Below are 13,913 nucleotides of genomic sequence, written 5' to 3' on the forward strand. Positions count from 1 at the left end.
AAAAGTTTTTTTTTTTTTCAAAACAAATGTGTTTGGTTTTGAATAGAAAACCAGTTAACCGGCCTTCAGAAACATTTTCTAAACTTATTTTTGACCTCTAAAGCAACCCATTCAGATTTAAAAGCGAAGCACAACACTTTTCGTGTGTGTTCCTGCATCACTGTAGTTTCATTGTGTTGTTTAAAAAAAAAAAAAGAGCAACCTGGATTTGTTAAAGACTGTCGGTAGTGTTAGTGGTAGTTTAGAGAAGTGGGTCTGTGGTCAGTAGGTTGTAAACAGAGCCTTGAAAAACATCTGATATTGGATTGGGTTTGGATCTTCCTTTCTAACCCTGGGCCATCAGTTTGAATCATCAGGTCACGGTGACTTAAGGAGCTTAACATAAAGTGAATAAGACACATCAAATAACAACACCCACCCACAGGCAATATCCTCTAGTCTGTGTGTGTGTGTGTGTGTAGAAAGAAACATGGTGCAGGTAGACTGCAGTTGCATACATTTCTCCAGCCTCTCTGCAAGCTGTACGGGCACTGCAGGACTCTTCCTAGGTGAGCTAGAGTCCGACCCAAGATTTTCATTTTTACTGTAAATGCATATCGGATCCAAATATTGGTTTTCTGTTTCATATAAATAATCGGTATCAGTTGGCTACTAGTTTAAATCCCATGCTACCTAAGTGCCTGTCTGAACAGGTGGTTTCCAGCTGCTACATGGCTTCAGAGCTAAGGCGGGGCTACAGATTAGGTGTTCCTAAGAAACGTGTATCTAACAGTAGTTCCGCATTACATTAATTAATTTCCACGCAAGTTTTATTCTTTTTTTTTTTTTTTATACTCCGTGTAAATTCATGTACCGAACCCGAAACGGCCGCCCCGTTGCGGTTCAATACAAATACATGAAACGTTCCACCCTTAACTTCTTGTGACTAAAAAAATACCTTGACATGTTGAATCAGTGGACTTCCCCTTTAATATTTAAGACTTTTTCAGAATCACAATCAGGGTACTGTATTGATCCCCTTACGGAAATGATTTAAATATAGATTTATTTTGACACCCACCTAGGAAGGTACCAGTGAATCCCAGAGCCAGGAAGCTGCCAACCACCAGCACGGTGCCCAGCACCATGAGACCTGCACCCACGTAGAAGACATCTGTCCTGTCCATCACCTCCCACCTGGCCTGGGCCTTCATCGCCACCGTCATACTGCAGAAAAAACACACAAATCTCAACCACGTTCATGCAACCAGTGTGTTACTCTGCATTTCCCAGTTTTGATTAGTAGTGCGAAGAGCATGGAGTGCAGCATTCAGAAGACCTTGACTGTAGATTTAAGTGGTAGGAAATGAGCGAGAGAGATGAGAAGGGGATAAAGAAAGAAATTAAGAGAAATGTTGGGCACTGAATTCCAATAGACGATTCATGATTTCATCAGATTCATTTAATACTGATGTTAGGTAACACAAACATCACGAAAAGGTGTCACAGTCGCGCTGTTGTGTTGCTACTGTTGAAGTGCCATTATGGAAATATGATAGGATACATGAATAGAATAGCTTCTTCAAAATGCACTTTAGAGCTGAAGATTATACTGTAGCCTCACTTGTGTAAATTGGCAAAATCTCTGAACCCAAAGATAGCTGCAATGTAACAAAAAGCTGAATGGTGGCATTTTTAAAATCCCACATTTTGGCTCCAACACGAATGCCCCGTTTGGACTAATTGAGACACTTTAGATCTGATAGCAAAACGTAATTATACCACAGAATTCATAAGATTAGTGTTTACAGTCTTGAAAGTGTTATAATTAATTATAATAGAAGAACACAGGTGCTGGGGCTGATGCTGTGTGTCGGTGCGTTGGTGTGTGTGTGTGTGTGTGTGTGTGTGTGTACACGTAGTCTGTGCTGTCTGACTGCGGCATATTTCCTGCAGACAAAAATAGTTTCCAGAACAAAACTAGGTTTGGGGTTAATAAGAGAAAACTGGGTTATTGGGTCTCTGCTGTGTCTCTTACGGTGTTGTTCCTTTGTCAACTGGAGCACAAAGTGAAATGTGATTCAGCTTGTTTTTCCGCCACGTCAGTCACAAAGGGTAAGTGCTGGGCTCCACGGTGGCCCGGCAGGGCCTACTGCTGGGATTTCGATTAGAAACGAGATGTGAAAAGGGGCTCTGGGAAACGGAGATGAGGGTGGGGAGGTTGTGGGTGTGGGGGTCGTTACACGCTCTGTAGCTTCTAGAAATAAAAGAAAACCTTCTACTAGAAACAATCAAATTGTTTTTCTCTGTCTTAAGTTATTTTACTTCTGTGTGGTTTTATGGTATAGTGTAGCATATTTCTTGCGTGTTATGTAACTTCGCTGTCTGTTTTTGCATGCATGATGGTATAAAATTGAAAGATATTAAAGAGCCACTCCTGTCAAAGCCATGCATCTGCCGTGTGTCTACCTTTCAGAACATGAAATGGAAAGTGTGACTAGAGAGAAAGAAGAAATGAGGAGGAAGTAAAGGGTCAGGGAGTGAAGGTTGTGTGTGGGAGTCAGACAAAGTCCCTTTTAATAATAAGCCACTTTACAGTACAGCGGTAAACTCAGAGAGAGACTGAGTGACTGGCAGAGACTGGGGATTTTACACAACCCCACTTCAGTCTTCGAATCTGGGGTTGATGTGACAATTTCACACACAAAGCTTCCCATTCCCATTCCATATTAAATATTGGCTATGCAGTTGTTCGAACCTGTCGCTATATTTGACATTTTCTCCCATTAAATCCTGCTTAGACTTGGGAGTCTTGTAGGACAGAAATGTTACAAACAGGACAAACATCAATGAATGTGTCATGTCACATGCTGCTCCATCCTCCCCCCGATGTCTTGTCCTTCCGTCTCCACTTCAACTGCACATGAAGTTGGCAGTTTGGGCTGTTGGCATGCTTGTAGTGCCAACAGTTTCCAAACATTGATCAGTTTTCTAAATGTGTGTTACGGTATATTCGGTAACACTTTACTTAAAGGTATCTACATACATAGAGGATGAATATGTCATGTCACTCTAAATGAACACATGACACTGTCATAAACACATGACACTGTCATTTCCTAACCCTAACCCTAACCTGACATGACAAAACAGAAGCGTTATGTCATAAACGCTTATGACTTGTTTAGGTTTATGACACGTTCATGACAGTGCCATGTCACTCTTGTGTAGGTACCTTCAAGTGAAGTGTAACGGTATATTCTTTCTTTGTTTGTTAGAGTTCAATATTTCCTGAGCATAAACCGAGAGCCTAAAAGCCTAACATGTCTCCATCTAGAACTTCTAAATGTAATTGTAAATAGAGAGAGTGCCAATGAAATACACACAGTTAATTCAAAAATGGACTTGTTGTTGAAGCTCTCAGGGTCTGGACATAATCAGTGGAGAGCATCACTGTTGTGTGCTAAGCGCGAGAAAAATACAAACTTTAAAAACCTCTACATGTCTGTAAAGCAGCCTATAAATGTGCAGCGGAGCTATGAAAAGAAGTGTCTGGCAATCAGCTAATCAGCATGCCACTGAATCCGTCAATGGATAAGTAATTCAATTACGCAACAAAAGCAGCTGTAGGGTAATTGCTGTGGTCTGGGGGTCAATCAGTCAGGCAGACTCTTAGCTGGGATTGGAAACAGTAATGGGTTTTCCCACCGGGATCGCTGTAGGTGAGCTGTGTTAGGGGGGTCAAAGCTATGCGCGTGTCTCGTGAGACTTTAGAGACTTACTTTGGACTTTCTGTCAACGAACCGCATGTCAGTCAAAACTGAGGTGTTCATCTTTTGTACGGGTGACTTGAACTGAGGAAGTTTCATGTCCAAGAAGAGAGCCAACTGTGGGTCACGTAACACGAGCTGTGTTTCCATCCACACGTTTTTATCCAAATTTAGTGATATTGAATGAAACATGCCTTATGGAAACAGTCAAATTTGATGGAATTTCATGAATATCATTTCACAGGAATTACGTTCGGTCTCATCAGATTTTACCTTGATCGATATTTGGTTTATGCGATAAACGCTGATGGAAACATTATTTGCTGAATTAATAATGAATTGCGATTTAGTTTTAGGTCATTTTATGACTGTGGGACGTCCTGCGGAGTCAATGGAAGACGCTCAGACAAAGAGACGAGTCTCCAAAAAAAGAGTATTGCAGCGGTGCTGGAGGGACAATAAAAGCCAAGTAGCATCTGCATCGTCATAGATATGTGCTGATATCATTGTTGTTTTCTTATTAAAGCTTGATAAGTCGCTATCAGCTGACAAATTAGAACTATTGCAACTTGTCCAATATTGATCATTTATTGGGGTCAATCCATTTTGTCTAGAAAAACTTTGTTGGCAAAAGTTTGCTTGAACGTTGTGTGATTCAGTGCAAAAATGAATGGAAACACCTTAAAATGATCGCAAAACAGTGTCATGTGACGTCATCACCACAGGTTTTTAATGGTGGAAACACACTTTCGCCAGCTTTATTCCCAGGAGTTTTTTTACCAATCTTCAGATAATTTGATTGACAAGCGGATGGAAACTTAGCTAGTGAAGTGGGAATGGTAGGAAGACTAAACTGATGTAACACCCACAGTGAGCTGTTGGATGAGGAGCTGCAATATGGGGCTGAATGATTAATCTCATCACAACTGCAATCGCAATCCCTCTGCAATCACATAATTGTGTGATTTAAGTAAAGAAAAAGGTGTGCTGTGTGCGTGCACTGCTGTCTTTATGATGTAACACCTTTCCTTTTACCAAATTTGATCGATCCAACCCTATGGAATCTTCTCCCTCGGTCTGTTAGGTCTGCTGAATCTCTGGACCATTGGGTAACACTTTACTTGACAGTTTCTACATAAGAGTGACATGACACAGTCATCACACATGTACCCTAACCAGGTCTCAAACAAAGTACATTCCCTCCTAATTTGATCGTCTGAAAAATCCCATTTCAGTGTCATAATGTTAAAATATTTACTTTGAAGACTACGGGTGTACAGAAATCTGTCATGATCGGTGTTCACGCTCCCTTCTAGTCTCGGCGTGGCAGCGATGGAAACCATGTGACACAGATACAGGAAATGACTGAGTTGAGGCGTCTCGGTTCTGCAGAAAACCGTCTCTGCTACTACTTTGTTTTTTAGTTTTAGTGTTGATAAAAATTCTCTTTAGAAGCAGAAAAGAAAACCGGTAGGACAATGTACTGCTCTGAAGCAGCACAGCTTGAAGTGTTGTTGCCCGGCAACAGACATCGCAGACATCCTTTGAGAGAGGAAAAAAAAAAATGATCTTCCGACACTGGCATTGTGTTAATGTGTTGTTTTGCTGAGGGTGCCCTGTCACCGTTTCACTCCCCAGTGGGAGTGTACTTCCACTGGGCGCAGGATGATGGCCGGTGGGGGGGTGACACTGGCACATACAGAAGTGTAGGCACAGTTTAGAATGGGAGGAAGAAACTAAAAAGGATGACTAAAAGAGAACACAGAGGTGGAAGAAGGAATAGGAAGAAGTAGAAGATGTAAGTCAACTGAGAGAGAAACAGGGTGAAAGGGTACATGGTTCCAAAGGGTTTTACTTAGGGTCTTAATTCATTCTAAATTCAATCAAAGGTGTGTTTTGGGCATAACATGCAGTAAACCAATCAGAGTGTCCTCTACCATTTCCTTAAAAGCCAGGCTCGTTTGTACCTTGGTGCATTGCTAGTATGATGGAGGAGATAGCACTAGTCCATATTGCGATAAAATCACAATTAACTGTGCAGCCCGACTAGATAGATAGATAGATAGATAGATAGATAGATAGATAGAAATTGATCCCATTTATTGTGGTACAGCAGGAAAATAGGTCACACAGCACAGAATATAAATATAAATGAAATACTCGGATACAATATATATACATACAATATACATGAAATAATAATAGGATAAAATATAACAAATATTTTCACATATACAAGTTGGGAATACAAGAATTTGCAACTGAGAGTCTAAGTCTTACTTAAGTTTTACTCAACCTAAAGTAATTTACAATGAGGAAAACGAGCTGTGGTTAATCATGTAATAATGTGTTAAACTAATGAAAAATGCTTTTAATGAAAATGGAAATTGGTCAACACTGAGCTAATTTTGACAGGAATGAGGGATAGAAAACATAGCTGGGGAAAAGGAGACAGGTGTGTGGTTCACCTGTGGCTTCGGTACACGTTGAGCAGAATGATGATGAAGCCCAGGAAGTAACAGGCCAGGTAGGGGCCCCCAAAGAGCCTGGAGAGGGTCCGTGTCCGATGCTCCCACCTCGACACCTGACAAAGGACAGAAAGCATCAAGAGGTCATGAGATGACGGTGTTTAGGGCTGTACCGAACACCATTTTTTGAGCTTATAAATTCGGTGCTTTGCAGCAGCGAATATTCAAAGCTTGGTGGAGGTGGCGGGAGAAACCAACATTTCCGACCGCACCCGAAGGCAGCTTTTTTTGAAAAATGATTGAGGATAAACCTCAGTGAATATTGAACTTGTGGCAATATGTGGCATTCAGGTGACAGAGAAAAAATACTGCCGTTTGTGTCTGTTCAGAGGGAATTACATTGTTCTTATTGCAAAAACAGCTGGTACAAAGCAGCTGCTTTCTCTTGATGGAGCTCCTAATTGATGTTTGTTTACTGGTTTCTGCTCTCCAAGTTGTCCCATGCATGTATTACAGGTACTGACAGCTTACCTAAGTGCTCACAATTAACCACTGTTGTTTATGCAACACACAGAGCACGTGGCCTGTTGATATGGTGAACTCACACGCCTGGGGCATTTCTGACTGAAAGGGTTGACCGTGTGCGGATTCAAAATGACTGGAGGACCGTGGGCTGAGGAAGTGCACTGATGGACTGTAAAACAGAAAAATAGACACGCATGTTACCATGGCAACACTGTTTCTATGTTCAGGAGAGGAAGGATAGAGAAACATTTTTTTTAATGAATAAAAAGCTGTATTTTGTGTTTAAAAGGAAGGCTTTCTTAACCATTAACTCATTCACTGGTTCCTAACCCAGGTCCCTACAGACTGAGCTACTGCCCCCCCCCCAAGAGATGTCAGAGTGAGGGGGCTGCCCATGGAAAGGCGCCCCAAGCAGTTGGGGGTTTGGTGCCTTGCTCGAGAGCACCTTGGCAGTACCCAGGAGGTGATCTGGCACCTCTCCAGCTAACAGTAATTAGCTATTAGCTATGTAACAACAACCACAAAAACAATGTCAGACGTAGATGTCGAAGGCCAGAAACATCGACTGCAACACAACTGGCTGATGGCTGTTGTTGGCTGGACACCCCTCACCGCAGTAACCTGGTTCTCACTTTTTGCATGAGACTCCAGCACCCATCCACCCAGCGTTCACACGACGTTCTTGCATAAGAAGCAGTGGGGAAATCACACACCCAACTGTCTTTAACCATGCCCTAAATTCAGCTTTTTTCAAGCAATATCGCTAAACCTTCACTTTCCCATGAAATCAGTTTCATGTTCGTGGTACAATACGGAAGAGACTCGCTCCAATAACGCTAAAGCTGATTGGCTGCAATACACAGTAAGTTGCATGTAGCGCTGGGTATCGTCCAAAGTATTCCATACCAGTACCAATACCAAAACAGTGACGTTGATACTGCTTCTTAAACAATACTTTATTTGGTACCAATTTTACAAAACATATAAAAATTTCAAACTTACATATTTTACATATTACAACACAAATCTTTGTATTTATGTTTCAGCTCCAACTACATGAGTTTTTCCTGCGAGTGTATACAATGTGTAACGTTACACAATTAATATGAGATCATGGTAGAAGACTCTTAGGTATTGAAATTCAGTTTTGAATGGCAAGGCCTTTAAAGAAAAGAATTGAATTTGGTAGCCAGCCCTACTTGCATGTTGGTCTCATTTGTAGTCGTAATACAGCAAATTATTTTTGGAATTGCGAAAGAAAGAACTACACCTGGAAATAAAAAATACAACATTCTGAAGCGCTGCTGGAGCATTTGAGGTAGTTTTACATGGACATAAGAAAATTAAGACCCCTTTAAAAGTATTTACGCCTATTTTAAATTTGGAATTTTTTTATTTTTTTTTGTTTTTAGACCCTGCGGAAAAAGTGGTAGCAGCAGTGACATCCCCCATTGATTTGCGGCCTGCTGTTTTGAACTTTTGAGTGTGAAGCCTCCCTTAAGTTACCAGCTAACGCTTGGTAGTGGTAGCTACAACATCGTGAATTTTAAAACAAACTGGGCCATAATTTACTAAATGAACATCATGCTGAACTGAAGAAGGCTTGACAGTAGCAATTAAGGCCATGAAGTCATTGTGAATAGGTTGTAAATCAAGTGAGAAGTACGGCAATTTCCCCATTGACTTCCATAGAAATGGAACCAGTGGAGTCGCCCCCTGCTGGCCCCCTGCTGGAAATTAGATAGAATGCGGGTTGCGGGCACATTACAGCTTCCAGCATCTACTTCCTTAGTGTCTCTTTCATCCCTCTTTCCTCTCCGTCTCAATGCCAAGTGAAGAAGACTGCTGTGTTATTAAAGCCCAACAATTTCAGCTGTTCTGTGACTCACACCAAGGTTACGTCCAAATGTTGATTACATTACAGTCTGCTCTGTGGGACACTGGGACACAGCGAGTCAGAGAGAAACAGAACGTCAACAACAATGGAGCTGGAATGAATTAGCCTTGCAGGTAACAGTTTAGTGAATGCAGAGATGATACGATGACATAATGCTTTTTGATGTAGCAATACAAAAGTCACACCTAATATAACGGCGCATATATATGCCATCATCGTCTCTTATTTATTCATAGAGAAGGTGTTTGTTTTTTAAACTGACAGCTGTAGACTGAAGAGGTTACAGACTGACTGAAAACAGCTGGTGATTAATTTACTACTGGCCACTCTAGCACAATATTTCTTATATGGCAGACTTTTTATAGGCAAGCTTATGTGTGTAATCCCACGCTATGTTAAGAATGTTAAAAATTCAGCAACGTCAAAAGCGAGGAGGTGCATCAGGTAACAATGCTGCTTAAAGCTTAAGCTGAAAGTAAGAGACTGTCTGGAAATTAAATAAAGATGTCGGGAAGAGATACAGTGTGCTCACTACTCATATATGATGGGAAGAGAAAATATAGCTATATATTAGTGTCCAACAAATACTGTATGTGGCACATAGACCCATGTAATGTTAACTTTGAAATGCCAGAGTGTGATGGTACATTTTCTCTTCCATGTGAACATTAAGGAGGATGACTGGGGATCTGAGGGTGTGATTACAGCATCACTGCCCATCAAAATGCAATGTACTCATGGTTTTGCAATTAAATACTCATCGGAATATGAATGCAAGCACAAAAACAAATATGGGAACATTTCATTTGCTGTGTGCATTTGTACTTAACTTAAGAAGGTTGTTTTGTAATTAAACTAAAATGTTTGACAATGCACGGGCTAGCATACACTCCAAAAAGGCACACTATGCACTTATTTCTTCTTGAGGGGTTTATTTAGAGAAATACATGTGTCTTAATTTAAAATCCCAGAAACACATCTAATTAGCCCATGAAAAACATAACAAATCAGGGTCCACCATCCACATTAGCAGGCCATTTGTGCCTGTACGCTCTAGTCTGAAGCAGCGATGAGACTGCACCATCCCAAGGATCATCCAACATGATGAAACGCTGGGCACTCGCTAAGCAATTCAAATACTGTGTGTTTTGTTCTGCAGACAGGCTACTGATGCTGTTTTCAAATCCTCAATCAAGCCATGGAAATCACAGAAGGCAGGGATGAGGAGAGTACAGTGAGCGACGCCAGCTCTCTAAGACAAATTCAATCAAGGCTTAGGTAACAGGCTCCTCCTGGGTCCCCATCTACCCACTTAAATCAAAGATACAGGCTCTTGAATGGGCTTTAGAACAGGACAAAAGTGAGACATCTCATTGAAAGGGTTTTTTCTGATATCTGATTTTCCCAGCACATTTAAGCAGCAAAAAATTGTGAAATATGGCTAAAAGCATCTCACTTCATCTTTAACACATCCCTATCCACACACCAAGAATAGACTTTCTGGTGGCTGAACAAAATGTTACTTTTGGAATACAATGTGTGTGGTACTTTGCAGTGCCTTGAGATAGGGGGACTTTCAGTCCTTCTAGTGTAAAGGTTTCCAGCTTGGACTAGCTAGGAAAATATGCGATAAAATAACAATATTAATAGGGATAAATAAGCAGAAGTTACAGTGTGCTGAGTTCTGCATTTCTGCTGCTTTCAGTATTACGCTTAAATACAACACATTACTTGTTAAACTTCAAACAACGTTCTTTTATTGAACAAATTGAAGATTGAATTGAACATTAAATGGCACTAAAAAAACAATAACAGCTACAATTGCAGTTTTATACTTTCAATTAGAAACTTTGAAGAAACTAGAATATAAGACATTTTTTCAGTTATTAAGTACATAATTCCATATGTGTTCATTCATAGTTTTGATGCCTTCAGAGATGATCTACAATGTAAATGGTCCTAAAAATAAAGGAAACGCATTGAATGAGAAAGTGCGTTCATACTTTTGGCCTGTACTGTACATTATCTTCCATTATAAATGCTGATACCGATAAATAGATAGATAGATAGATAGATAGATAGATAGAAATGCCTAATATCGGCCGATAATATGGCTCTACTTAGAGCTAACACAAACAATCTCTGAGTGTCTTTTGGGATATTTCGCACCCATTTTGCAACGTGTGTATTGCCTCAGTTGATATTGCGATGCCAATAATGATATATTGTGCAGTCCTAGCTCATGACTGTGATTCTATCAGCCTAAATAACAGCTGGTCGTTGACCCACTGTATAGTGCAGCTGTTCGATGGAGGACGACGCGTACACAGGCACGGATGCAGACACACGCACAGCCGAGTGCATTAACGCGAGGGTGTGTGCTGTCCTGGTGTATCGAGGAGAAAGTGAACAAGAACATAGACAGATCACATGCGCATCGGCGAAGCCCTTATTAAATCCCCCTCAATTCAGAAAACACTAATTAAATATTGAAATATCTTGGGATTATTGGACTTTTTGTCCCAAAAGCAGTGGAGCAGATTGTGGGAGCACATGTTTAACAGACAAACTAAATGTAGATATGGATCAGAAGGGGGTAGAACAGGACACTTTATTTTTTAGCCATGATTGCAGTGTGGCTCCAGGGATGGCAATGTTGTTTATTAGAAAATAGGAGAAAAGTGCTGCACACTCTGGCTCTGTGTGCATTTCTCTTTTTTATTCAACCCTCAGGCCTTCTTCAAAATCAAAAATATGTCAGTTGTTATCCGTAAGTGCATCCCTTTGGTCCAGACTGAAAAACAAATACTGGATCGACTGGTATGAAATTTTGTACAAACATCCATGTTCCCAGAAGGTGTATACTAAGGACACAACCATGATGTTGATATTTGAATATGTTTGGAGGAAATATAATGTGTTGTGGTTTGGGTTTTGTTTTGGGGTTTCTTTCCCCTTTTTGGCTCTGTAGTCCTGTCTTGTGCTTTCCCTGGTCATGTTTTGATCCTGTGTTCCCCTGAGTGGCTGTATGTTCCGTTCTGCTTTATTTTAAAGTTGGGTTTCTGTCTCGTTCCGTCTGTTTTTACTTCCTGTGTCTTCCCGCTCATGTGATTACCTGACGTTTTCCACCTGCTTCCCAGGAGGCAAGGCCTGTATGTTATGTGATGATGGAATTAGGTGATGCATGGATTCATATGAATGACATCTTTAATTTAACTACTTCAATGACAGGAGTATCATGAGCACTGGCCAAGCCTGGTGGAAACAATAATATGAAAGTCAGAAACAAATTACACAAACTAAAGTGCACATATATACACAGCATAGATATGCCAGGCTGATGCTGTCTCTGAGGCGTGCAAATGACCAAATTGCAGCCTTTGCAATTAGGATATTATGTTTTAACATATTGCGATATTATTGCAAATGTGATTAATCGTTCAGCCCTATTCCCAATGGATGACTCCTTATGTCTTAATGACTCAATAGGGTCAACATTTACCCATCACTTCATCAGAAAATTAGGGGTCAAAGTCCAATAGTATTTGCAGTGGTTGTACGTGGTCCTGAGTAAAGTACGGCAACATTTCTTGTCAAAATGTTCAAAAAATATGAATATAAATAATGTTACACTCAATTCCTCAATCAGTTGCATTGCAAACTAGCACACTTACAAGAGCTTACTCTGAGTGTCTCATCAACTGTATGTCCTTACTATCTTTGAATGAATGGATGAAGCAGTGTATCAGAAGGCTGATTTCATTTTACCCAAAAAATACACTATATGTCATCTTGCTCTCCAATAACCACCGTTTAATTCTGCCCTTAAAGCATCCCTTTCATGTTGAAGGAGATAGTTCTGATTGCTATTCCACCTCCAGGCGGAGGCAGAAGGATGACCCACTGTATCTGACCCTGATTATGTCACCAATGATAACTCAGCTGAAATCATTTCAATCTCCAAAATGAACGCATGGGAATGACAAAATGCTCTCTGTATGGCAATAGTACTGGGGACGTCAAAAATGAACTGGATCACATAAAAAAATGCTTTCCTTTTGTTATTATTTTTATGTTGAAAGACTTCTTAGCACTAAGCTCAGGACATACACACCACTTAACGATGTGTGGCCAGCACAGCGTTTGTTACGTTTGGCATCCTCACAATTTTTAGAGCATGAAATTCTTGACCCTGAAAGGATCGACAGAGACTTATGCAGCATGTAGTTATACATCGATATCTAATAATAGAATGCACAGATTAGTCACTTACAGGCAGTATAATGGGATCAACTGTCAGATCATATGTAGCTATGTTTTGCCAGACAGTGGTAGCTGTCCCTCTAATATCTAGTGTATTAGGTCATTGTGAGCTTTGTTGCAAATCAATGAGCATGTATTGCAATATTGGATTTTATGTCATTTTTGTATGATTAAAATTTGCGCACTTTGATAATGTTTTGAGGTACCAATATATGTTCCATAAAATGGATTATATGCCGATTTAATAATAATAATAATAATAATTTGATGTTGTTTTTATACACAGTGTGTGAAACAGTTTCTCTCATTCAAAGAAGTAAAGACAAAAGAAAAAAGAAAAGAAGTGACGAATACATTATAATTAAAATAGTTCCAAAAATGAGTCAACCTATGACTTGAGGTATCTCGCTCTTGCATTCTTGTAAATACAGTAAACATGAATGTAAAGTAAATATTTGAATATGCAATTAACTGCAAATTCAAATGGGAGCAAGTCAGGAATCAAAGTAGGAACGCATCTTCATAAAATATACTCATAAAATAGAAGAAATTAGGAATAAAGGCCTTTAAAAATTCAAATCAAATCAAGCTGGCCTGGTTCTTTCTGCAGCTGAGGTAAACATTTGAAGCCAGTATTTGAGAATTTGTTTTGTTTATGAGTTTTTTTGTTGTTTTTTAATCTATACATTTACAGGCAGTGAGCAAACAATCAACCAGGGATAGACGTCTGTTTTTGTGTTTCTTTCTTCTTGTCACTACAATTAAAGATTTGACCAAAAACCTGCCTTTTAAAATCTTACCTTTGAGAACTGTTGAATCCTTGGGCCAATTAAATAAAATACAGAAACAGCAGCGTATCAAACAGCAACTCTGAGTTCTGAAGTATGAATGTGTTTAACAAGAAAAAGATTTCTAAGTGACACCCAATCCTGAGTTTGGTTTCCAATGGTTTTTCCCTGTGTGTGAACACACACACACACACACACACACACACACACACACACACACACG

At 40.0% G+C, this 13,913-nt stretch overlaps 1 protein-coding gene and 1 long non-coding RNA gene across 3 annotated transcripts in view; one reads left to right on the forward strand and one right to left on the reverse strand.

Annotated features, from left to right (window-relative positions):
* Positions 1 to 13,913, reverse strand: part of pemt (phosphatidylethanolamine N-methyltransferase) — a 35,171-nt gene that overhangs the window by 10,749 nt on the left and 10,509 nt on the right. For both annotated transcript variants that reach the window (XM_034860991.1, XM_034860992.1), the window contains exons 3-4: positions 6,218 to 6,333; positions 1,061 to 1,206 (exon numbers count right to left, since the gene is read on the reverse strand). In XM_034860991.1, the coding sequence (XP_034716882.1) occupies positions 1,061 to 1,206; positions 6,218 to 6,333 (262 nt within the window). The remainder of the gene's footprint in view (positions 1 to 1,060; positions 1,207 to 6,217; positions 6,334 to 13,913) is intronic.
* LOC117937204 overlaps positions 1 to 13,913 on the forward strand; it is a 23,160-nt gene that overhangs the window by 72 nt on the left and 9,175 nt on the right. Inside the window, exon 2 of the long non-coding RNA XR_004655111.1 lies at positions 13,002 to 13,007. This is a non-coding gene — a long non-coding RNA (uncharacterized LOC117937204). The remainder of the gene's footprint in view (positions 1 to 13,001; positions 13,008 to 13,913) is intronic.

This window comes from Etheostoma cragini, chromosome 21 (genome assembly GCF_013103735.1).
Source record: "Etheostoma cragini isolate CJK2018 chromosome 21, CSU_Ecrag_1.0, whole genome shotgun sequence".
Lineage (NCBI taxonomy): Eukaryota > Metazoa > Chordata > Actinopteri > Perciformes > Percidae > Etheostoma > Etheostoma cragini.